The sequence below is a fragment of the Hemitrygon akajei genome, chromosome 5, assembly GCF_048418815.1.
Source record: "Hemitrygon akajei chromosome 5, sHemAka1.3, whole genome shotgun sequence".
Classification (NCBI taxonomy): domain Eukaryota; kingdom Metazoa; phylum Chordata; class Chondrichthyes; order Myliobatiformes; family Dasyatidae; genus Hemitrygon; species Hemitrygon akajei.
Window position 1 is genome coordinate 83,950,838 of NC_133128.1, and position 26,038 is coordinate 83,976,875.

The following is a 26,038-nucleotide window of genomic DNA, read 5'->3' on the forward strand; positions in this document are numbered from 1 at the left end:
TCGAGGGTTGTCCAAGAAGAAGAAGAATATTTAACTGTAATTAAAATCCCAAACTCTCCAGTTCCAAATCTATATGCTTGAGGTTTAGTTTCACCTTAATATACTAAGCCTTTAGTAAAAGCTTTTGAGAATATACAAAGGAAGCAATGGGATACAAGGCTAGCAAACATCAAATTTCTTAAGACTGGTTAAATTTTAAAGGTTAGATTGATCCTTTGGCGAAGGTTAGAAAACAATTGTTGGAATAACTTACCTTGTTTGTGATGTTATTCTGTTCATGACATCAGACATCAGTTAAGTTTCATTGGATTTGATTGTGGTTGCTACTATTCACCTTTATCGAAAACACAATACACATCAGATAAGTCATTTCACAAGATCACAAGACAAAGGAGCAGAAGCAGGCCATTCGGCCCATCGAGTCTGCTCTGCCACTCCACCATGAGCGAAACTATTCTCCTGTCTAGTTTCAATTTCCGGCTTTTCCCCCATATCCCTTGATACCCTGACCCCTCAATCTCCTCCTTAAAAACCCTCAATGATTGGGCCACCATAGCTGTATGTGGCAATGAATTCCATAAATTGACGACCCTTTGGCTGAAAAATGTTTTCCTCATCTCTGTTTTAAATGGGTAACCTCTAATTCTAAGACTGTGACCTCTTGTCCTAGACTCACCCATCAAGGGAAACAGCCTTTCCACATCTACTCTGTCCAACCCTTTCAACATTCGAAATGTTTCTATGAGATCCCCTCTCATTCTTCTATACTCTAATGAATACAATCCAAGAGCCGACAAACGCTCCTCATATGTTAGTCCCTGCATTCCAGGAATCATCCTAGTGAATCTTCTCTGAACTCTCTCCAACATCAGCACATCCTTTCTAAGATAGGGGGCCCAAAACTGCACAATGGGGTCTCACCAGTGCCCCATAGAGCCTCATCAACACCTCCTTACTCTTGTACACTATTCCTCTTGAAATGAATGTCAACATAACATTCGCTTTCCTTACTGCCAATCCAACCTGGTGGTTAACATTTAGGATATCCTGCACGAGGACCCCCAAGTCCCTTTGCATTTCCGATTTTTGAATTTTCTCCCCATCTAAATAATAATCTGCCCAATTGTTTCTTCTTCCAAAATGTACATTTCTCAGCATTGTATCTCTTCTGCCATTTCTTTGCCCACTCTCCTAAACTGACCAAGTTTCTCTGCAACATTTCTGTTTCTTCAACTCTTCCTGCTCCTCCACCTATCTTGGTGTCATCCGCAAACTTAGCCACAAAACCATTTAATCCATAATCTAAATCATCGATAAACATTGTAAAAAGAAGAGGCCCCAACACAGACCCCTGCGGAACACCACTAGTAACCGGCAACCAACCAGAATAGGATCCCTGTATTCCCACTCTTTGCTTTCTGCCTATCAGCCAATGCTCCACCCATTCCAATATCCTTCCTGTAATTCCATGGGCCCTCATCTTATTAAGCAGCCTCTTATGTGGCACCTTATCAAAGGCCTTTTGAAAATCCAAATACACAACATCCACAGCCTCTCCCTCGTCAATCTTATTTGAGATTACCTCAAAAAATTCCAATAGGTTGGTGAGGCAGGATCTTCCCTTCATGAAGCCATGTTGGCTTTGGGCCTATCTTGTCATGCACCTCGAGGTATTTCATAACCTCGTCCTTGAGGATCAACTCCAATAATTTTCCAACTACTGATGTCAGACTAATAGGTCTGTAATTTTCTTTTTGCTGCCTCCCCCCTTTCTTAAACAACGGAACTACATTTGCGACCTTCCAGTCCTCCGGAACCATGGCAGAGTCTACTGATTCCTGGAAGATTATTTCCAATGCCTCCACAATCTCCAAAGCCACCTCCTTCAGAACCCGTGGATGCACTTCATCCAATCCGGGAGACTTATCTATCCTTAGTCCATTTAGCTTCTCTTTTTTGTAATTTATTTTTTTATTGAAGTTCATCATCAAACAAACATTTCCATAAGATGTATTTCAGACATTGTACATATATATCATACAATCATATATATCACAAATCTCCACAAAGTATTTATCTGGGTATACACTTATAGAAAAGAGTGGAAAGAAAAAACAAGCAAAAGGAAAGAACTATGTACAAGTAGGGAGTGATCTTTTTTTTACAACAGATTCATTGATTTGTGAGAATAAAATGAGGCATTATGTAGTTAAACCATTTTTCCCAGTATGAATCAAATTGTTCCAGCGTATGATTAACAGATGCTGTTATCTTCTCCATTTTGTAAATATCCATTGTAATTTTTATCCATGTATTTAAAGTTGGGCTCTCCTGTGATAACCATTTCCCAGTAAGAGTCTTTTTACCAGCCACCAACAGTATATTCATTAAATATTTATCTCTTTTCAACCATTCTTGAGGTATATATCCAAAATATATGGTCTTACCCTCTAAGGGTATTTCACATTTAAAGATGTCTTGTAGGGCATTGTGTATCCCCTTCCAATAGTTTCTGATAACAGGGCAGTCCCAAAAAATATGATAATGATTTGCATTTTGATTTCCACAATTTCTCCAGCAAACAGGGAAGTTACTATCATAAAGGGATTTCTGCGAGGATGTAATAAAATATCTTATCAAGTTTTTCCATCCAAACTCCCTCCATTTCTGTGAACTGGTACACTTCCATTGATACCTCCATATTGTTGTCCATTCTTCCTCAGATATAATTATCCCTCCTTCCTTCTCCCATTTTGTTTTAATGTATGAAGTCGAATGTGTTTTAAGATTTGACAACCCCTTATACATGCTTGAAATGATTCTACTACCATTATCTGAATTATATGCTTTTCTAAAGAGCTCTATCAAGCATGTACTTGCCTTGGTTACATTTTTAAGCGTCTTATTAACATATTGTCGCATCTGTAAATACCGATAAAATCTTGTTTTTCTAATAAGTGTTTCTCTTTAAGCATTTCAAAACTGAACAGTGTTCCTTCTTTCATTATGTTGCAAAGAACTGTTATTCCTTTAGCTGTCCAGTCCTTAAATCTAGCATCCAATTTATTTGGTGTAAAATCCGAGTCATATGCACACCATTTAAGAATTGCAATATCTCCCTCTAGATTATATTCTTTTATAGTAGTTTTCCATATTTTAAGAGTCAATTTCACCCATGGGTTATCAATAGTATTTATGTACCTTAGCAGGTTGTTATCAGCCAAAATTGCTTGTATGGGGATGGGAAGTACCCGCTCCTCAATGTTTTTCCATTGAGCGTCATATGATGGGTTGCACCAACATATCACAGCTCTCAACTGTGCTGCAAAATAATAATCTCTAAGAGAAGATAGGCCCCATTCCCCCTTTTCCTTTGCTAATTGCAAAGTTTTGAGATGAACTCTAGGCCTTTTACCCTGCCAAATATACCTTGATAGCATCTTGTTCCATTCATTGAATTGATTTTGATTAATCTCTATTGGTAGGGTCTGAAAGACATATAACAGTCTGGGCAGTATATTTATTTTAATAGACTCAATCCTTGAACTGAGACTGAAAAAAGGAATCAGGTTCTATCTTGCCACATCTTCCTTAATTTTTTTATATAAAGGCTGATAAGTACATTCTGATAATTTTGTCAAATCTTTTGGCATAATGATGCCCAAATATTTGAAAGACTCTGTGTGCCATGCCCAGGGGTATCGACTTTCAATTTCTCTTGGTGGGCTACAGTAATATGAAAGTAATTGGGTTTTATCTATGTTGATCTTGTATCCTGATAATTGACCATATTATTCAAAGGATTGCATCAATTTAGGTAAAGAGTATGTTGCCCTACATAGATCAAAATGTCATCCGCATAACAAGCCAATTTATGCTCTGTCCCTTTAATAGTAATTCCCTTGATATCTTCATTTTGTCTGATGTATTGAGCTAATGGTTCCAGATATAATGCGAAGAGTAGCGGTGACCATGCAAAAGCCTGTCTCGTACCCCTTTCTAGGGTAAGACTATTTGATAAATATCCATTGATTTTAATCCTAGCAGTAGGATTGTCATATAGTGTCTGTATAGTTTTAATAATTGTGTCTTGGAAACCAAATCTATGTAAAACTCTGTAAAGAAAATTCCAATTAACCGAATCAAATGCTTTTTCAGTGTCCACGCTTATCACTATTGCTTCGATTTTATTTTTTTGTATATGATCCATAATGTGAAGTGTCCTTCATATATTGTCTTGTGTCTGGCGTTGTCATATAAAACCTGTCTGATCATTATGTATCAGTGTGGGTAGAAACTCCTCTAATCGTTTGGTCATGATGGGGGTAAATAACCTATCATCTACATTAAGAACGGATATTGGTCTAAATGACTCGCATTCCATTTTATCCTTGCCTTCTTTCGGTATAGCTGAGATTATCACTTCCTTCCAACTGGGTGGCATTTGTGCCTTTTTTAGAGCCCAGTTCAGTGTGGGGAGTAAAACAGGAATTAACTCATTTTTAAATTCTTTGTACCACTCTGCTGTATACCCCTCTGATCCTGGTGACTTGCTTAATTTAAGCCTACTAATTGCAGCTTTTAATTCAACTTCAGTTATGTCAGCACTCATCCTATTTTGCTCTTCGCTTAAAGTGGGTAACTCTAGAGAATTCAAGAAGGTGTCAATTTGGGTTATGCTTCCCCCTGGAACTTTGGAGTATAGAGTTTTGTAAAACACTTCAAAAGCTTCTTGAATTTCACTTAGTTTATTCTTTATCGTTTTCGTTCTTGGGTCCCTAATTCTATGAATTGTATTTTCTGCTATCTTTTTTTTTCAGTTTCCACGCCAGTATTTTCATAGATTTCGATCCACTTTCATAATGTCTCTGTTTCAGAAACATTAAGTTTTTCCTGATTTCTTGCGTAGCCAAACTATTTATTTCATTCCTAATTCTTTTAATTTCCCCTCATGTATCCTGTGCCAAATTCAATTTGTGTTTTTTCTCTAGTTCCTTCAGCCTATTTTGTAATTCCTCTAATATTTTATTTCTTATTTTTTTCTTATATGAAGATATCGCTATAATTTTCCCTCTTAAGACCGCCTTCAGAGTATCCCATAAAATGGGAGGTGAAACCTCTCCATTATCATTAAATTCTAAGTAGAGACCAATTTCTTTTTTAGTTTGTTCCTTAAAGTATGGATCATTGAGTAGACTTGAATTTAGTTTCCAAATAGTATTCTTTGATTGTAGGTCAAAATCAACAGATAAATATATAGGTGCATGGTCACTTACATCTATTGTCCCAATTCCACAGGTGTTTATTTTGTCTTTGTCTTTTCCAAATGTTATGAAATAGTCTATACTTGTATATACAGAATGGGGAACAGAATAATGAGTGTAATCCCTTCTGTCAGGGAAAAGGTCCCTCCATATATCAATTAAACCAACATCCTCAAAAAGTGTATTAACTTTCTTATGTAAAGATTTTGTTTCATAGGTTTTTCTATTGGAAGAGTCTAAATTTGGTTGTAATTGTAAATTTAAGTCTCCCCCACATATCAGGAGACCTTCTGTTTCCGTTACCATAATATCAGTAATTTTCTGAAAGAAACCAATATCACTTCCCGGGGGTGCGTATATATTCAATAGAGTAACTGAATTGCCATCTATGTTCCCCCTTACCAGAATATATCTGCCTTCTTTATCTCCCATTTTGAATATTTTTTCAAAATTTAGCTTACTTGAGATAAGAATAGCAACTCCTCTCCTATGTCCTGATTTATATGAGGAGAAAAACAGATTTGTGAAGCCCATTCTCTTTAGTTTTTTATGCTCATTATCACTTAAATGAGTTTCCTGTAAATATACTACATGGGCTTGTTCTTTTTTCATTTTGGATAAAATTCTCTTACGTTTGATTGGATTTAATAGCCCATTGACATTAAAGGAAATGAATTTTACCTTGTCCTTAGCCATCTGTATTTATCTGTCAATGTATCATTGAAATTAGAATAAAACTTAATTGATCTACTCCCTGAACAAATAAGAACCAAGAAACGCAAATAATAACAAAATAGGCAACAAAGGTGTGATTTCAAGGCTGAGGTCTCTGGTAGATGACCCTGCGTTGAGCTAGAGGAAATGTCTAGCTGTGGGGGATAACCCCTCCTATTTGTGAGTTGAGGGCCCCCATTGCAATATTCATAAAAGTCAGTGAACAAATCCATTACACAGAAAAGATTTCCCTATGTACTCCTCCTACATATACACACACACACACACACACATATATTACATACACATGCATATATGCACACATATATATATTCTCATTTTGGTGGAAATAAAGGAGTAAGTGAGCGAATAAAGAATAACAACTAAGTAATATAAAATCCACATTATAATAAGTATTTCTCGAGATAGGTATATTACCATCTACTTTTGCTTCCGTTTAGCTTCTCAACATTTTTTAAGTTAGCCAAACCTTATGGCTCTTCTGAAGGGGGTGTCCATTTAGCTTCTCAAGCACTATCTCTCTAGTAATCTTGATTGTACCTAATTCTATTCCCTGAGACCTCTGGCTATCAGGTATGTTGCTAGTGTCTTCCACAGTGAAGACTGATGCAAAATACTCATTTAGTTCATCTGCCATCTCTTTGTTACCCACTATAATTTCTCCAGCATCCTTTTCAATAGGTCCTATATCTACCCGTGTCACTCTTTTACTCTTCATATATTTTTTAAAAACTCTTAGTGTCCTTTTTTATGTTAATTGCCAATTTCCTTTCATAATTCATCTTTTCTGTCCTAGTGACTTTCTTAGTTTCCTTCTGTAAATTTTTAAAATTCATCCAGTCCTCAGTTTTCCCACTATTTTTTGCTTCCTTGTACGCTGCCTCTTTTGCTTTTATTTTAGCCTTAACTTCTCTCGTTAGCCACATTTGTGTCATTTTTCCTTTTATGATTTTCTTTTTTCTTGGAATATATTTTTCCTGCACTTTCCTTATTTCTTGTAGGAATTTCAGCCAATTCTGCTCTACTGTCCCACCATTTAGCTTACTTTTCCAATCAACTTGGGCCAGTTCCTCTCTCATACCACTGTAATTTCCTTTGTTCCACTGAAATATTGATACACCTGATACCAGCTTCTCCTTTTCAAATGTGAAACTGAACTCGATCATATTATGATCACTACTCCCAAGGGGTTCCATTACCTCTAGCTCCCTAATCACCTCAGGCTCATTACACAGCACCCAATCCAAAACAGCCGATCCCCTGGTGAGCTTATGGACAAGCTGCTCCAGAAAGCAATCCCATAGGCATTCTACAAACTCCCTCTCCTGAGATCCAGTATCTTCCTGACTTTCCCAATCCACTTTCATATTAAAATCTCCCATAATTATCTTGACATTTTCCTTCTGACATGCTTTTTCTATTTCCAGCTGTAACTTGTAGTCCACATCCCGGCTGCTGTTTGGAGGCCTGTATATAACTGCTATTAGTGTCTTTTTACCCTTACCATTTCTTAACTCGACCCATAGGGATTCTACTTCTTCTGATCCTATGTCCCTTCTTTCTAGTGGTTTGATATCATTGCTTACCATCAGGGCCACGCCACCCTCTTTACCTACCTTCCTATCTTTCCTATACACTGTGTATCCTTGAACATTTAGCTCCCAATCACATCCATCATTTAGCCATGACTCAGTGATGGCCACTATGTCATATCTTTTAACCTGTAGTCGTACATCAAGGTCATCCACTTTATTTCTAATGCTGCAGACATTTAAGCACAGTACATTTAGATCAGTATCTGTTACCGATTTTGCTATATTTCTATCGCACAGCAGATTACCGTCTACTCACCTGCCTGTCCCTCTTGCCATCTTTGCTGTACAGTATCTTTGACTTATTTCTATTTTCCTCTTCCTCGACCGTAACTCCCTAGTTTCCTTCTCCTTGCCAACTTAGTTTAAACCCTCCCTAACAGCTATATTAAATAATCCCGCCAGGATATTAGTACCCTTTGAGTTCAGGTGTAACCCATCGTTTCTGTATAAGTCCTGCCTCCTCCAAGATAGATCCCAGTGATCTAAGAACTTGAAGCCCTGCCCCCTGCACCAGTTACTTAGCTACACATTCATCTGTTTAATTCTGCTATTCTTACCATCATTGGCATGCGGCTCGAGCAACAACCCCGAGATTATTACTCTGGAGGTCCGGCTTTTCAATTTTCTTCCTAGCTCCTAGTAATCTTCCTTCGGGACCTTCTCTCTTTTTCTGTCTATGTCATTGGTACCAACATGTACCAAGACTTCTGGTTGCTCGCCCTCTCTCCTGAGAATACTCTGGACCCGATCTGAGATATCCCGTACCCTGGCACCAAGGAGGCAACACACCATCCGGGTATCCTTGTCCAGCTCGCAGAATCTCTTGTCCATTCCCCTCACGATGGAATCCCCTATAACGACGGCATTTCTTCTTGCTCTCTCGATCACGGCACTGGGCAGAGTACCAGAGTCCCGTTCGTTGTGGTCTTCCTCTGTCTGGTCAACCTCTCCAACAGTATCTAAAACTATATATCGATTCCTGAGGGGGACTGTCACAGATGTGCTGTCAACTATTTCTCTATAGGTACTATCGATCACCTCCTCACTTCCTCTAATAAGCTGAAGGTCATCAAGTTGTTGCTCCAGATCCCTCACACGATCCCTAAGGAGCTTCATCTCATTGCATCTGGAGCAGATGTAATCCTGGGGGAGGCTGGGATTCTCCCAAGATCCCCACATCTGGCACTCCAGGCACAACACTAATTCTAAATGCATTCCTCTAATGCTACTGTCAGCTCTAAATAAATAAACCTGTAACCTACCACTTTACTGTAAGACTCAACAGTCGCAGAAAGCCTCTTCCCGTTTCCGCCTAAGCCCGTTGAGCCAAAGCCCTATCACTCTGTACCCGTTCACTCCGCTGCCCGCTGGATATGGCGGTGTTCTTTTTAAATCTTCCGCGCTCTGAGGTCACGCGCCTGTGCAGTCGCGCCTCTTTTATCCCAAGTACTTCGGGAAAAAATCTGAACTTTCCCCCCTTTTGCTCTTAAGTTTGGCTGCATCTTTTGAGCTTTAATGGGCTAAATTTCACAAGGGTATAACATAATCAAATTGATGAAAACACTTGATAAAGTTATCTCCTTAGCTTGCAGAATTCCAGAGAGGGCCTGGTGGTCTTGACATTAAAGCTACATTCTCAGAATCGGGGCCTTGCAAGCTTCTGGTGGAGGGAATCAGGACATCTTCCTGCACCAAGTCATGGATACCACTTCTGTGAAAATGTCAAGACTGAGAGAAATTGTTACGTCATTGATCAGTCATGACTAAACCAATCAGAACCTCAGGTTGAAAGGGCTCCATTTTTAAGCTCTGATCTCTAATTCAGTAAACTGATTTAAGCCGGTCTGAAATGTTCCATGATGTCCAGAACTTGACTGTTAACTTCCAGTGTGTCAGAAAGACCCATGTTACTTGGAAGCAATGCAACAGAAACAACAGCCACTGTCCAGCCCCCTCGCAACACATTAGAAGCTCGCAGGCTTTGATGGACGGGATGCGGGGGCACTGCCCTTAAGATTGTCTGCGGCATCACAGCTCACGGAAGAGGCAAAGGCTAGCCGAAGCTCAGACAGTGATGAGTACTTGTTTGCGGCAAGATCGCCACGGTAGCATAACGGTTACACAGCCTGGAGCGTTCCGGGGTTCAATTCTGGTGTCGTCTGTGCATTCTCCTGTAGAGAGCGTAGATTCCCCCCGGGTGCTTCGGTTACCTCCGATAGTATAAAGGACTACCAGGTAGGTTAATTGGTCATTGTAAATTGTTCCATGATTAGATTAAGGATAATCGGGTTTGTCAGGACTTGCTGGGCCAGCATAGCTCGAAGGGCCAGAAGGGTCAACTCTGCGCTGTGTCGCTAGATAAAATAAACAAACCACATTGACAATCTCAAAGTCAAAGTAAATTTATTATCAAAGTATGTATATGTTGCCATATAGTACCTCGAGATTAAATTTCTTGCAGGCATTTACAGGAAAATAAATACAATAAATAAATAAATACAATTTAAGGATTTACAATCCTAATTACTTCCAAGGTTTACTCACATGTACCATCTAAATATAACCAGATATTAACATGCGCTTGAGACATAATTTCAATGCGACACATACAAACACGCTGGAGAAACTCAGCAGGTCAGGCAGCATCCGTGAAAATGAGCAGTCAACGTTTCAGGCCAAGACCCTTCATCAGGACTGAATAAGGAGGGGACAGGAGCCCTATAAAGAAGGTGCCAGGTGAAAAACCAATCAGAGGAAAGATCAAGGGGTGGGGGAGGGGATAGGCAGGAAAGGTGAAGGGGAAAGCACTATGGGTAGTAGAAGGAGGCGGAACCATGAGGGAGGTGACAGGCAGCTGGAGGAGGAGGCAGAGTGAAAGTGGGATGAGGGAAGGGAGAGGGAGGAGCAACACCTCATATACCCTCTGGGTAGTCTCCAGCTCCTTGGCATGAACATTGAATTCTCCAACTTCCGGTAATTCCTTCCCCCATCCCAGTTTCACTCTGCCTCCTCCTCCAGCTGTCTATCACCTCCCTCATGGTTCCGTCTCCTTCTACTACCCATAGTGCTTTCCCCTTACATACCTCCTTCACCTTTCCTGCCTATCCCCTCCCTGCTTCCCCTCCCCCGCCCCTTGATCTTTCCCCTTACCGGTTTCTCACCTGGCACCTACCAGCCTTCTCCTTCCCACCCTCCCCCCACCTTCTTTATGGGGCCCTGCCCCCTGCCTCTTCAGTCCTGACGAAGGGTCTCGGCTGGAAACGTTGACTGCTCGTTCCCACGGATGCTGTTCGACCTGCTGAGTTCCCCCAGCTTGTTTGTATGTGTTGCTTTGACCCCAGCATCTGCAGTGTACTTTGTGTTTATAATTTTAAAGCATCTTTAAACTGGTAGCAAACAACAGCCAAATGACGTTTCCCTTATTTAAACTGCAGTGAACTACGATGGTATTTGCATGCGTTTGACAGCATAATTTTCTGGGAAACATTCTTAAAGTTCCTACCAGGCTTATAAACTGAATACTTAAGCTTTTTATTCTCATAGTATACCAAAGATGTAAGAACAGTGCACTCTTCTGCAAAATTAAACCCTTCTTTGTATGTCATACATTTCTTAGTTTATCTGTAATAAACTCTTCTCCAAATTGTAGTAAGCCATTCTATCTGGTTTTTTCTAAACAAGATAATCATCTGCACTTTGTTTTCAATCATAGGCGCCTGTTTCAGAATTTGTAACAAGAAAATGGGGGAAGTATTCTGAAATTTTTCAGATCCTGTAAATACGTGAAACTTCTAATGAAAGATTTAATTCTCTTTTACTTTTTTTTCTTATTTACTTATTATTTGTGTGTTTACACGTGCAGTTTTGACTTTTATATTTTTGGAACATAGAATAATACAGCACAGTACAGGCCCTTTGGCCCACAATGTTGTGCCAACTCTTAAACCCTGCCTCCCATATAACCCCCCACCTTAAATTCCTCCATATACCTGTCTAGTAGTCTCTTAAACTTCACTAGTGTATCTGCCTCCACCACTGACTCAGGCAGTGCATTCCACGCACCAACCACTCTCTGAGTGAAAAACCTTCCTCTAATATCCCCCTTGAACTTCCCTCCCCTTACCTTAAAGCCATGTCCTCTTGTACTGAGCAGTGGTGCCCTGGGGAAGAGGCGCTGGCCGTCCACTCTGTCTATTCCTCTTAATATCTTGTATTCCTCTATCATGTCTCCTCTCATCCTCCTTCTCTCCAAAGAGTAAAGACCTAGCTCCCTTAATCTCTGATCATAATCCATACTCTCTAAACCAGGCAGCATCCTGGTAAATCTCCTCTGTACCCTTTCCAATGCTTCCACATCCTTCCTATAGTGAGGCGACCAGAACTGGACACAGTACTCCAAGTGTGGCCTAACCAGAGTTTTATAGAGCTGTATCATTACCACGCGACTCTTAAACTCTATCCCTCGACTTATGAAAGCTAACACTCCATAAGCTTTCTTAATACCCTATCAACCTGTGAGGCAACTTTCAGGGATCTGTGGACATGTACACAGATCCCTCTGCTCCTCCACACTACCAAGTATCCTGCCATTTACTTTGTACTCTGCCTTGGAGTTTGTCCTTCCAAAGTGTACCACCTCACACTTCTCCAGGTTGAACTCCATCTGCCACTTCTCAGCCCACTTCTGCATCCTATCAATGTCTCTCTGCAATCTTTGACAATCCTCTACACAATCCTCAACACCACCAACCTTTGTGTCATCTGCAAACTTGCCAACCCACCCTTCTACCCCCACATCCAGGTCATTAATAATCACGAAAAGTAGAGGTCCCAGAACTGATCCTTATGGGACACCACTAGTCACAACCCTCCAATCCGAATGTACTCCCTCCACCACAACACTCTGCTTTTTGCAGGCAAGCCAATTCTGAATCCACCTGGCCAAACTTCCCTGGATCCCATGCCTTCTGACTTTCTGAATGAGCCTACCATGTGGAACCTTGTCAAATGCCTGTGTTTTCATGACACAAAAAATCTTTAATGCAAATTATATTTAAGATTTTGGAGGATTATTGAAGTTGTAGTAACATTTTGAAAGTGTACTCCAACTTTAGAAACCTGAAAATAGGCAGGTGTAGCACTTCTGCCTGCAGGAATAAGTGCCTGAAGGGAGAGTAAAGTGATGGGGAGGGATGAATGGACAAGAGAATCACACAGACAGCCAGGGCCAGAGATAAAGATGTGTCTGGTGGTAGTATCCCGTTGAAGTTGGCAAAAGCTCTACCTGCCCATTCACCTCCAATCAGGGTGCCAAATTGTCCTTCCAGGTGAGGCAACACTTCATCTACAAGTCTATTAAGATCATTTACTGTATCTGGTGCTCCCGCTGTGACCTTCTCTGCATCGGTGAGACCCGATGATGATTGGGGGCCACTTTATTGATCCAACCACAACAAGCAGGGTTTACCAGCGGCCAACCATTTGAATTCCACTTCTCATTCCCAGTCCGACATGCAAGTCCATGGCCTCCTCTACTGCCGCTCTCAGGTTGGAGGAACACCAACTCATATCCCATCCAGGTACCCTCCGACCTTACTAATGAACATCGATTTCTCTAATCTCTGGTAATTTACCACCCCCCCCCCCCATTCCCCACTGGTTGTCCACTCACCTCTTCTCTTCTCCTCACCTGCCCATCATCTCCCCCTGGTACCCCTCCTTCCTTTTCTCCCATGGTCCAGTCTCCTTTCCTATCAGATTCCTTTGTCAACCCTTTACCTTTTCCACCTATCACCTCCCCCCAAAACCCAACTTCACCTATTACCATCTAGCTTGTACTCCTTCCTCTTCCCCCCCCCCCCATTCCTTATTCTGGCTTCTTCCCCTTCCTTTCCAGTGCTGATGAAAGATTGCGCCCCGAAACATCTTCTGTTTATTCCTTTGTAAGTATTGATCTGGATTTCCAGCATCTGCAAAATCTCGTGTTTATGTTCCTGCCTATATTAATTCCATGTGTAAGTACTTCACTTGGTCCATAGCCTTGCACTCCTTAGCGAGACAAATATTCATCTAGATACTTAAACGTCACAAGAATCTCTTCTGCCACGACCTATTCTGACTTGCTTGAGAAACAAAGTTACTTGCAGGAATGATAAAGGAGAAAGCGCATAATTTGAAAATTTAGGATTTGTATTCCCAGCTATCTTCTAACTTTACTTCCAGGACACTTCAGCAGGGAAAGAAATAAACAATTGAGTAAAGGATTAGCCTAAAATGGTAAACTATCAGTATCAGGTATAAATATTCAGACAATAATTAGTATTTTTCTCTGCTTTTTGATGAAAGTGGCATCTATTTTCATAAACTCCAATTAATCCAATTTTATCATATTTAGCCAAGCTTACTGAAACATTAATAGACCATACAATGTAAATACTTCTAGTAAGATGCATGCTGGTGGTAGGGAGATTAAATTTTACTGCTATTGTCATTTCCCAAGATATAAAAGAGGATGGGGGCTGACCAGTTTTCTTGCTTGAGTCCATAATAAAAATCAGATAACCTGACACAGATCAATATCAGGTCTGGGCTATTTCTGATTTCATGCATGCATGCTTTTCATGGGTTTTTTTCCGCCTTCCTGGGGTCATTAGATCATTTGTTTTAAAGGACAAGCTCAATTATTGGCATGGAACCTATGTTCGAATGAAGCCAGTAGGAAGCTGGCATTATATGATCATGGCTCATTTTTGGTTATAACTTTTACCAGTAAATTATTTTTGAGAAAACTTGATAGCTCTTTGATGGGTGAAGTTTACAATTCATTTACCATCAGTTTACCTTCCATTCTCAAGCTGCTTTGTAATTGCAGATGAAATGCAGAAAAACTTGTTTGATTCAGTCGAAATACTAACACAAGGTCTTAAAACTATTCTAACCGGTTAATTTCACACTGATTCATGTTAACATTTCACAAAACAAAAATTGTGCTGTGGGATTTATAGGGGGCCACTATCAAATGTACTTGCACAAAGAATTGCTTCATGGATTTCTACCCACAACCATAAACAGAAAAGAAAGCCAAAAGATTTGACCTATGGCTAGCTCCCTACTTAACTCAGCTAGTAAAAACTGAACAAATATCACAAAGATGCAAAAAAAAAACACAAACTGCTGGAGGAACTGAATAGGTCAGGTAGCATCAATGGAGGGAAATGTAGTCAGCATTCCAGGTGAGACCTGATTGAACAATTAGCCCACTTTGAACTGAACTTGCTAGAAAAATGGATGTGTAGGAAGTAATAAGGATGTCCACATGATCACCAACAAGCACTATTACTAATATCTACGTAGAAAGGGACAAAAAAAATCACAGCCATCAGTTAAAATGCTGCCTTCCTCAGAGTTTAATAATCTGCCAATATGCTAAATTTAGGATGGTGCCTCCCCAGGCATCCATAATCTGATAGCTATGCTAATATTATTGCACAGAATTACTGTTTTCATAAAAGGTTACAACACAGAATTCAGGCCATTATGATCCCATTATGTCTGTACCAGGATTTTACCAGAGGGATCCAAGCAAATCCTACCCTAATCCGTTCCAATCCCATGGAAGATCAGAGGTCCACCTCAAATTGCAAAGTGATCCAGCACAGCACAAGTTTTCCTTATCCTTTCCCTTCACGGTGATAACTTCAAATTAAAAATTCCTTTTCACTGACTTCTTAATTGGAACAATTTTTTTAACCTTTTTAATTCCTCAGAGATTCTCAAAACCTCTTAAATTTCTTGGCATCTGCTGCTCCAGCAGAAATTTCCTTGGTATCCCAACACACTCAACAATAAATGAAAATTTAAAAAAAATAACTGCAGATGTCAGAAATCTAAAACAAAGATAGAAAATGCTGGGAGTTAATGTTTCAAAACTTGGAAGGTCTTCCAACTTGAAACATAAATACTGTTTGAACTCTTGAATGTTTCCAATATATTCAGCTTTTGATTCCTAATAGTTGCCTACCCCAGAACTAACTTACTGCACAGACTGGTTAATGCCCATCTATAATTATACACTGACATTTCCCACTGTAGTCTAATTATACCGTCCCTAGTACAACCAGGATATTTTAATCTACACACCTAATTATCAAACCTGCTGCTCAGGCTTCATTTACTTGTACACAATTTCATGTACTTTGATAGCTTTGTGAGAATACAGTACTAACTTCTTTCATCTTGTCATCCTATAAAGTATTCCACACCAATTCCATCCACATGCTCCCTGTCTAATTTTATGTTAATATCTTCCAGAAGTGTATAGTCCCCTAAAACCCTCACTATTTATAGATGCACCGTAGAAAGCATTCTTCCAGGGTGCATCACAACCTGGTATGGAAGTTGTCCTGGCCAAGACCGGAAGAAGCTGCAGAAGATTGTGAACATAGCCCAGCACATCACACAAACCAATCTTCCATCCTTAGACTCACTTTACACCACACGCTGTCGGAGCAGAGCTGCCAGGATAATCAAGGACACGACCCACCCAGCCAACACACTTTCTTTCCCTCTTTCCTTCGGGAGAAGGTTCATTCAGGAGCTTGAAGATTCATACGGCCAGATTTGGGAACAGCTTCTTTCCAACTGTGATAAGACTGCTGAACGGACCCTGACCCGGATCTGGGCCGTACCTTCCAAATATCCGGACCTGACTTGCACTACCTTTTCTATTTTCTAATTATGATTTATAATTTAAATTTTTATTATATTTACTTCGATTTGTACTTCAGATAGCGCGAGCGCAGAAACAAATATCACCGTGATTGTACGCTCTAGTATCAATTGCTTGGTGACAATAAAGTATAATAATAATGTCTTCAGTCCTTGCCATTTGAAATCTCTTCAATAAATTTAAATACTTCAGCTCCACATCACCTCTTTATATGTTTCAATCCCTGATTCAATTAAGATATGCTTTCTGATTATTCATGTTTAACAATACCTCTAAATACATCTAAGCACATCAGACAATTTATTATATACATCACAGCTGCTATGTTCCATTTATCTTGACTTCTTTGGAAAAGTTATTGAATTTATTTTGCATTAATAAAGTTTTCTTTTTCACACGTCCTCAATAAGTATTCTGAAAATAAATAACCAGGTTATTTTATACCAGTTATGGTAAGTTTATAACTATTTTCTACAATTATAGAGTGGATAGGGATCTCAATTTTGAAAACCATTCACATTTACTTGTGTAACATCTGTTGCAAGTTTCCTATTTTCAAATTAATTGTCTGATTTACATATTTTAACAGAGCATCCCTTTGGTAAATATGGGCTCTCTGCATGAACAAAGCAACAGGGCGAAAGTGTGTGCCTTCCCATTTGAAAGATCTGTCACAATGAGTAACCCTAACATGGAAACTCAGACCTTGGATAAAATGCCAGGTTGCCCAATGTCAATATATCTTTCTTCTTTTGAACATATACTGCCCACTAAATTTGAGGAGCAATTTAGATTTGCAGGGCTATAGAGATTTAACTTAAGTATAGAATGAAACAGTGTAAACAGGTCAAAGAGAACTGGGGTGATGTATGGGTAGGGCTTGGAAAGTAAGAGGTTGAAGTTCACAAGCTATAGAGTACAAAAGGCAATAAAAGCATAAACAAACACTTTAATGTGATAAGTAGTACGTGGAATTTGAAAAGGTGAAACTTCAAAATCTGCTACATTTTAAATCACAGCCTCTTTTTCTAATATATAGCTGTACAGAACGGACACTGGCTCTTTGGCTCAATTCATCTATGGCGACTGTGTTGCTCACCAAACTAATCACATTGGTCCAATGTTAATGCAGGTAATTGAGAAAACCACTTGGGAGGTTATAACTTACAACAGATTCCATAACAAACCTGTAAATTATAAACTTTTTCTGCATTCCTTAATTTATGTTCATGATTTGGACTTGGGAATACAGGCCACAATTTTCATGACAAAACTTGGAGGAATAATGAATACAGAATGATGGCAACAGACTCCAAGATGATAAAGACAGGCTGATAAGTTGGCAGAAAGTGGCAGCTGAAAGTTAATGCTAAGAAACCTGAAGTACTTTGGTAGGAAGAATAGGAGGCTCAGTCAATTGGAGGGTACAATTTCAAAAGAGGCACAAGAACAAGGACCTGGAGGTATATATACATTATGTTTTTTTTTTAAAGTGATAGGGCATGTGAAGAAAGTGGTTAAAGGAATAGGGGTTTATAAAAAGACAGAGGCTCTAAAGGCAAAGAGGTCATTTACAAAACACTGGTTCAGCTTCAACTGGAATACTGTAGTTCTCAGCACCACACTTTGGGAAAAATACAAATGCTTTTCAAAGGATGCAGAAAAGATTTGGTAAAATGATTCCAGAGTCTAAAAGGCTTTAATTATATGGATAGACTGAGAAACTAGGAGTGTTCTTGAAATCGGCTAAAAGCAGATATGGCAGTAGTAAAAATGGAATGTTTCAAGAGAGTATATTGAGAACTACAGGTAACTATTGGTAGAGGGATCAAGAACTAGGAAACAACTGCAAGGATTTTTAAATATACCCAGTCGTTAGGCTTGGAATGCCCTGCAAGGAGCAGTGGTAGAGGCCAATTTGCAGTATTTAAGGGCCAGCAGAGTGTCAGAGAGGGGAAAGCTGGATTTTACACACAACCAGTACAGACACTGGCCCAGTGGGTCCTTCTGTCATTGAGGACATGAAGAACCATTCCACTGGCTGGTTGGATAACAGGGGGCAGTGACACTTAATAGGGGAAAAACATTTGTCCGGACTTTAAAAAATAAGTCCGTTTTTTTACCTTTACAATCCAATGCACAATACAGGTAGCAATTCAGAAAATCTCCTACACCTTTTCATGACCAGCTCTGCACAGCATGGTACTCTGTGACCCACCTTCAGAAAGACTTTATTAAACAAAGATATGCTGTAACCAGTCTTTACATAAACGCAACAGTGAGAGGTGCAATACCTACAACAAAATCAATCCTGACTAAATCCCAGCTGTATAATCTGCTGGAGGGTTAGTTGTGCTCATGGTCACCCTGGTGGATTTATCCGGACCCACCTTTCCTAGCCAGGAGACCAGGATGTCATGCTCTACTGTTGTGCTAAATTGGGCCCAGCTAATCAAACAGAACAGGGATCAAGAGGTTTTCAATTCCAGAGGAAGAAAAAAATTGATTAACCAACACACTGAATTTTCAAATTAATGGTTTACATAAAGAATCTCTATTCAAATGTTACAAAGAGAAAATAAAAACTTTTTCAGTGATCATCTTCAGCTACAACTTATAATTTTTGTACATTTTGTGTGAACATGAACCTCGGCCTGGAAAATGTTAAAACGCCAAACAGGATCACCTTTATTAGTATGTACTGTGTCATCATGTTGTGGGTTGAAATCAACAATGAACAAGAAAATAATGAAAGATAATATTGTAATTAACTGTGATATATGCAATACAAAACAGAAAATGATAAATACACAAATCTTTCAACCTCACTGAAACAAGATATGTTTAATGTATCAGATAGTAATTATGTTCAGGTTTCCAGCATTTTCTGTTTTTATTTCAGATTGCCAGCATTTGTTTTGCCAACCACTGCTTTATCTGTATCCACCTGTTATAAATAAATGTTATATCCTATATCCTCAGGTTCATTAATTTTCCATGAAGTCCCACAGGGATATTTATTTGAAAGTATAATTTCTACACAAATTATACTTGAGTGAGTAGTTGATCCTCCACGAGGGCCACTACCTTGTCATGGTTTGGAGGCTTACATGCCTCAATGGCCCGGAGAGCTATGTTGGCTGAAGTCAGGACTTTATGCTTTGGCTCTTGGTAGGGTCACCCATGCCAAGCAGGTCAAACTAAGAGTGGGCCACTGGCCCTCCAGCTTCTGGGATTCTGCTCAGGGCTAACAATCCTGACAGGCGAAACAAAATTGTTACAGAAACAACAATGAAGAATCCTTCTACATCTGAGTGCGACAGTATTCCTGAGTCTCCACCCGGGACTTGCACGATGGACAGTAATGCAAACCGAGAGGGAGCTGCTGACATGATGAAGGAAGCCCGGAACATCAGCAGAGATGGAGGACCTTCATTGAAGCCCTGAATGCCAGTGGTGTAATGGGGAGTAAGTAAGTAAGAAAAGTTGATGATATGTCCATTCTCTGTACATGGCAACTTCATTTTAAAACATTGCTGCTTAAAAAAAATCACTAATGGAATTAAGGAAATTAGTACAATTATTTTAATGACTTTAAATAACTTACAAACCCTTGCATGTTCAGAGATGCAAAAATAAAAAGGTCAGGCCTAACACTGGCATTTCTCAACAATCTCTAAAAAGCTACATGTGTGGATTCTCTACATTAAGCATGTGGCACATATGTTCGTCCCTAGCAAACATACTCCAGTCCATCTGGTAGCTGGAAGCAGTACAGTCAAATTTATCCTCCAAAATATATATAATGAAAACAAAAGCCCAAGTACTGTAGTAAAGGAAAACCCAAGTCTTCCCAGTTGGCATGTAGCTCATCATCCCAAACACTCTGCATTTCCCCGTGTAAATAAGTCCACGACAGGAACCTTACACTTACACTCTGTGAGTAAAATATACATGATCTCTTTTCTCTCTGAAATTTGCTGACCTTCATATCAGAGGTTACTATGCTTCAATCTTCATGGTCCTACTGAATACATACCATGGAGCCTTTCAGACTAATAATAATGTTTAAATGGATGTTCCTGATAATTCGGATAAGCATTTTCTAAAAATGAGTTCCTCATAGAGACAGCCCTTTTCAAATCTCCAGATAATTGCAAGAAAGATTGAATTGAGCAGCTTGGAGGATTGGATAGGCAAAGTCCAAATGTCTTATGTGGCTTCAGGGCTGCCAACAGGACATCAACAAGTACCTCAGAAAATGAATTGAAGTGACGGTGTGGATGGGTGGGGAGTGGTTGGAGGGGGTGTGGAATTGTTTTGTCTTTTAGACCTTTAAAATAAGAGGTAGTTTTTAAAAGCTTTAGTTTTAGATTCCATAGTTAATTTGCATAATGATGTATCTTTTCACATAGTAAATCACACACACAACATTTTAAATTCTATATTGTGCGAATGAATATTATGCAGTTACCATATGTAGCAGATTTTACAACATAAAAATATATAGGAAAAACAAAGGCACAATGAAATCCAACTCATTCTTCAGACAGAAGAGCTGAAATGAGCCACCTTAAAGAGAGATTTTAATTTAAAATTTATAAAAAGGATATAAATAAACAAGGCCAAAACACTATTTGTATCATTAAAACAGTTTTATTAGCAAGTAAAAATCTTGCAGTTTTATATGAACTTGTATCACTTAAAGATACAAGATATGGTAATCTTTAAAGTGGCTCAGTCTTGGTGGCAAGGTATTATGATGGATATAAACCTGCACAATTTTGTTCATCAATGAAAAACAATTTATCAGCAGAGCTTTGATTGCATTTTTTCAAATTCAATTACAGTAGATACTGCCCACACTTGATAATGACATTAATCAAATGCAATCTGCTGTCCCTTTACAATAATACTCTGGGGTGGAAGAGGCAGGGAAGGGACCTATACATCCAGTCATCATAGCAACAAACCCCATTCCTGAATGGAGTCACCTAGCCCGATACCCGCAAAACCCACTCTACGCACCTTGAGTATTGTAAATAAAGCATTCGTTGTTAACAGACCAGATGTATACTGAACTGTAAGCCTCTTTACAGCTTATATAATGCTTAGGTTACATTCTCCATAAAGATTTACATTCCTTTTTATACATTTCATCAATGTTCTAATCATCTGATAAAAAGGTGTGGTTTTAGATCCTTGTCAGTAACACTCAAGTCCATGACCAGATTTAATAAAACAGCTGTTGATTCACAGCCATCAGCAGTATCCACAGTAAGGAACGGTCAATATGTGATGCAAGACTGTCTAAGACTGTGTATCACTGCAAACATGGAAGCTCCACAGTTTAAACCCACTAAAAGTCCAGCAATTTACTTTTTCTACTAGATTGGCTTAACCTGAAATTAAAGAAAATACTGATTCACCTAACAGTTGGAAGCAAGATTCTCAGTAGATGAAATGCTTAATTTTTAAGTGTTTTTTTTTCTCTTTTGTGTACACAGACTTGGATTTATCTAACAGAATGAAAATCTAAATGTGAACATGAAATATGGGTGAATCTTGCTTTCAGCTTAAAGCAGAGGCTCAAGTCACATTGATAATAATAACTGCAGTGTGGGTAGAACACCATGAACAGCATCTGTTAAGTACTTCCAAAGAGCAGGGTAGAGAAGAAGAAACACAGGTTCCTAGTAGTGGTTGTAGTAATCAGCAGGGGTTTTTTCCTCATAGAATTTGCATAAACTGTTAAGAAGTCATTATTAAACTTGGCTCCATTCATTAAGTTTAGTTTCCAGCCTAGTCTGAGAGGCAATGCAAGCTTAACAATCTAACATGGATGCAAGCAGGATTTTTTTATATTAACCTCCTTGTGGTAAAAAGACGTTTTTGCAGTCACCAGAAAAATAAAAATCCTGATTTCAATTCATCCAAGGACTACTTTGACCAATGGTGTTTCTACAATATTTCCAAATCCTTCTACTGTACGCCACAAGGTAAAGTCTTCTAAAAAACCTACTTCACATGTCAAAGCCAACTCTTGCTTCAAGTCCCATTAATAAATACCTAATCATTCAGAAATCTTCCTGTTCTATGTAGAGAGCAACTATCTTGTGTGTCTAATGTGCAACGTTGTAAGTGAGACTGCTATTACTGTCACAGGACTCGGGGACCAAGGAGGAAAAGGTAGAATCACAGGCGATGTTGGGATTACTCTTGTTTTCTGATATGATAGTTACTCATGGGCTCACAAGAATCATGCACACGTGTCAACAATCCGTGTGGTAGCAGATTTTGGCAATTGCTGAGTGATTGATAATTAGACTTTTCAAAAAGCATCAAATGAGATGCGCAGATGTCTCTCGAGCCTCCATCACACTCCTGCTTGGTGAATTTTTTTGCTGTTTTGGGTAGGCAAGGGACAGGGAAGCTACAGCATCTTCTCAGCTTAGAAATTGAACTCCTTCGTTTGAAGGTTCGCTGATGGATCGAAATTGAAAGTTCCAGCTTGAGTTGCTTCAGGAAGAAGACTTGGATCTTCATCAATCTATTGAGAAATGGAATTAATGAGCATTAGATGTAACAAACACTAGAATATACTTTGCAAATTAGTAAAGTAACTGAAGAAGAAACTTCAATTAAGTATGTCAAACTTTAATACCGGAATTATGCTTTCTTTCTATCTAACTCCATTTACTCACAGGAAACATTAATACTTGGGAATATTAAGATCTCCATCAGCAGCTACAAACCATGACTTCGAGTTAAAGCAGCAGCATTTAACCTGAACACTGATTGCAATCAAATAGTCACTATGAAACAAGAAATCTAAGCAGTTATTAAAGTAATATCCAAAGGAGTGAATACACTACTATACTGAGCAAAAGTTAATATTCATTTGCAACCAGATAGCTTGAAAGACCAGGTCAAATATATAAGAAAATCAAGTTTCATTATTGGGAAGATTAACATCTCACCATTAGTGCCAGACATACTATCTACAAACCCCATTTCCAGAAAAGTTGGGATATTTTCCAAAATGCAATAAAAACAAATATCTGTGATATGTTAATTCACGTGAACCCTTATTTAACTGACAAAAGTACAAAGAAAAGATTTTCAATAGTTTTACTGACCAACTTAATTGTATTTTGTAAATATACACAAATTTAAAATTTGATGGCTGCAACACCCTCAACAAAAGTTGAGACAGAGTTAAAATAAGATTGTAAAGTGCACAGAATATTCAAGTAACACCAGTTTGGAAGACTCCACATGAAGCAGGCTAATTGGTAGCAGGTGAGGTATCATGACTGGGTATAAAAGTAGCGTCCATCAAAGGCTCAGTCTTTGCAAGCAAGGATGGGTCGTGGCTCACCCCTTTGTGCCAAAATTCATGAGAGAATTGTTAGTCAGTTCAAAAGGAATATTTCCCAACGCAAGATTGCAGAGAATTTAGGTCTTTCAACATCTACAGTACATAATATTGTGAAAAGATTCAGAGAATTCAGAGACATCTCAGTGCGTAAGGGGCAAGGTCGGAAACCACTGTTGAGTGCGCGTGATCTTCGAGACCTCAGGCGGCACTGCCTAAGAAACCGTCATGCTACTGTGACAATTATAGCCACCTGGGCTCAGGAGTACTTCGGAAAACCATTGTCACTTAACACAGTCCGTTGCTGCATCCAGAAATGCAACTTGAAACTGTATTATGCAAGGAGGAAGCCATACATCAACTCTATGCAGAAACGTCGGCGAGTTCTCTGGGCCCGAGCTCATCTCAGATGGACCGAAAGACTGTGGAACCGTGTGCTGTGGTCAGATGAGTCCACATTTCAGCTAGTTTTCGGAAAAAACGGACGTCGAGTTCTCCGTGCCAAAGATGAAAACGACCATCCTGATTGTTATCAGCGAAAGGTGCAAAAACCAGCATCTGTGATGGTATGGGGGTACATCAGTGCCCACGGCATGGGTGAGTTGCATGTACGTGAAGGTACCATTGACTCTGAGGCGTATATTAGGATTTTAGAGAGACATATGTTGCCATTAAGGTGACGTCTCTTCCTGGGACGTCCATGCTTATTTCAGCAGGACAATGCCAGACCACATTCTGCACGGGCTACAACAGCGTGGCTTTGTAGACACAGAGTGTGTGTGCTTGACTGGCCTGCTGCCAGTCCAGATCTATCTCCTATTGAAAATGTATGGCGCATCATGAAGAGGAGAATCAGACAACGGAGACCACGGACTGTTGAGCAGCTGAAGTCTTATATCAAGCAAGAATGGACAAAATTTCCAATTGCAAATCTACTATAATTAGTATCCTCAGTTCCAAAATGATTAAAAAGTGTTATTAAAAGGAAATGTGATGTAACAGAATGGTAAACATGCCTCTGTCCCAACTTTTGTTGAGTGTGTTGCAGCCATCAAATTCTAAATTTGTGTATATTTACAAAATACAATTAAGTTGGTCAGTAAAACTATTGAAAATCTTTTCTTTGTACCTTTGTCAGTTAAATAAAGGTTCACGTGAATTAACATATCACAGATTTTTGTTTTTATTGCATTTTGGAAAATATCCCAACTTTTCTGGAAATGGGGTTTGTACAAACTTTGAGATGAGATGTACCGGGACTTATAACTCCAGAGTTACGTCAACCTGCAAACTCTGACTGCACTATTTGACTGTCAGCTCATTCAGCATAGACTGAGAGGGGGAGAAAAAGAAAGCAGAGAATTTCAAATCTGATTGTTCAGCTCCTCATTAGGTATATATAAAAGGATCCAGTCTACTGCACCCAGTAGAACATAAAGCACAGTGCAATTCAATCATGATGCAGGGATAAAAACAAAGAAAACTGAATTAAGCAAAAATTCCTTCTTACTCCTTTCCATGCACACGCTCTCAATGAGTTCACCTATTTAGTTGCTGAAAAGTGGATTCTGAAACATCCTGCTTTGATCCCTAGATTAGGCAAGCTAGTGACCTCATCAGCAAGAATACTACAGCTGCCACGGATGTCCCTAGGGTTGGGCTAAAATGGCCAGGGTTCCCAGCCATGTGCATCTGTGGAAGACATACATGATCCAAATTTAATGTTCTGAATTAGGCTCAGTTACACAGAACTGCCAGCAATCACATATTAAAAAGGTCTAACTGACGGTGCTAGAGAATCAGACTTGCTAACAGGGCAACAAGAAAAACAAAGAAAAGCATTACACCAACAAATAGTGTAACTGAAGTTCCAGATATCTTTCCATAAATGCTTCACCGGTAAATAAATAGTTGATTCCCTTATTATTAAGAAACTTCTTTGTCTCTCTCAAATATACTCCACAATGAAGCATATACAACTATCTAGTCACAATAATTTCATAGACTAAGAACCCCATAAGAAATTTCACTTCATAAAACCTCACTAGCCTGTGTCATAAGCAAAGCAAAACCAGGACCCAATACGTATAAAACACGCAAATTCTGATCTCAGTGCTAGAAGGTGAGATACACATTTATGCAGTTGAAGAACACATTTCCCTTGAAATCAAACTACCTACAAGTTAAACCAACTTTGTGGAAGAACATTATTTTCTACTTACATCGTCACCGGAGAAGTACTGATCAATTATTTCATACGCTAGTTTATAAATCTCTTCGTTTTCATGCTGTTGCAGAGCTTCTATTTTTTCCAGACCTAGAGAAAGAAAAATTAGAT

The 26,038-nt window shown here is 39.2% G+C and overlaps 1 protein-coding gene across 1 annotated transcript in view; it reads right to left on the bottom strand.

Annotated features, from left to right (window-relative positions):
• Positions 1 to 18,845: 18,845 nt before the first annotated feature.
• Positions 18,846 to 26,038, bottom strand: part of kpna3 (karyopherin alpha 3 (importin alpha 4)) — an 87,827-nt gene continuing 80,634 nt past the window's right edge. The window contains exons 16-17 of the mRNA XM_073045920.1: positions 25,923 to 26,017; positions 18,846 to 22,872 (exon numbers count right to left, since the gene is read on the bottom strand). Coding sequence (XP_072902021.1) covers positions 22,774 to 22,872; positions 25,923 to 26,017 — 194 coding nt within the window. The 3' untranslated portion in view covers positions 18,846 to 22,773. The remainder of the gene's footprint in view (positions 22,873 to 25,922; positions 26,018 to 26,038) is intronic.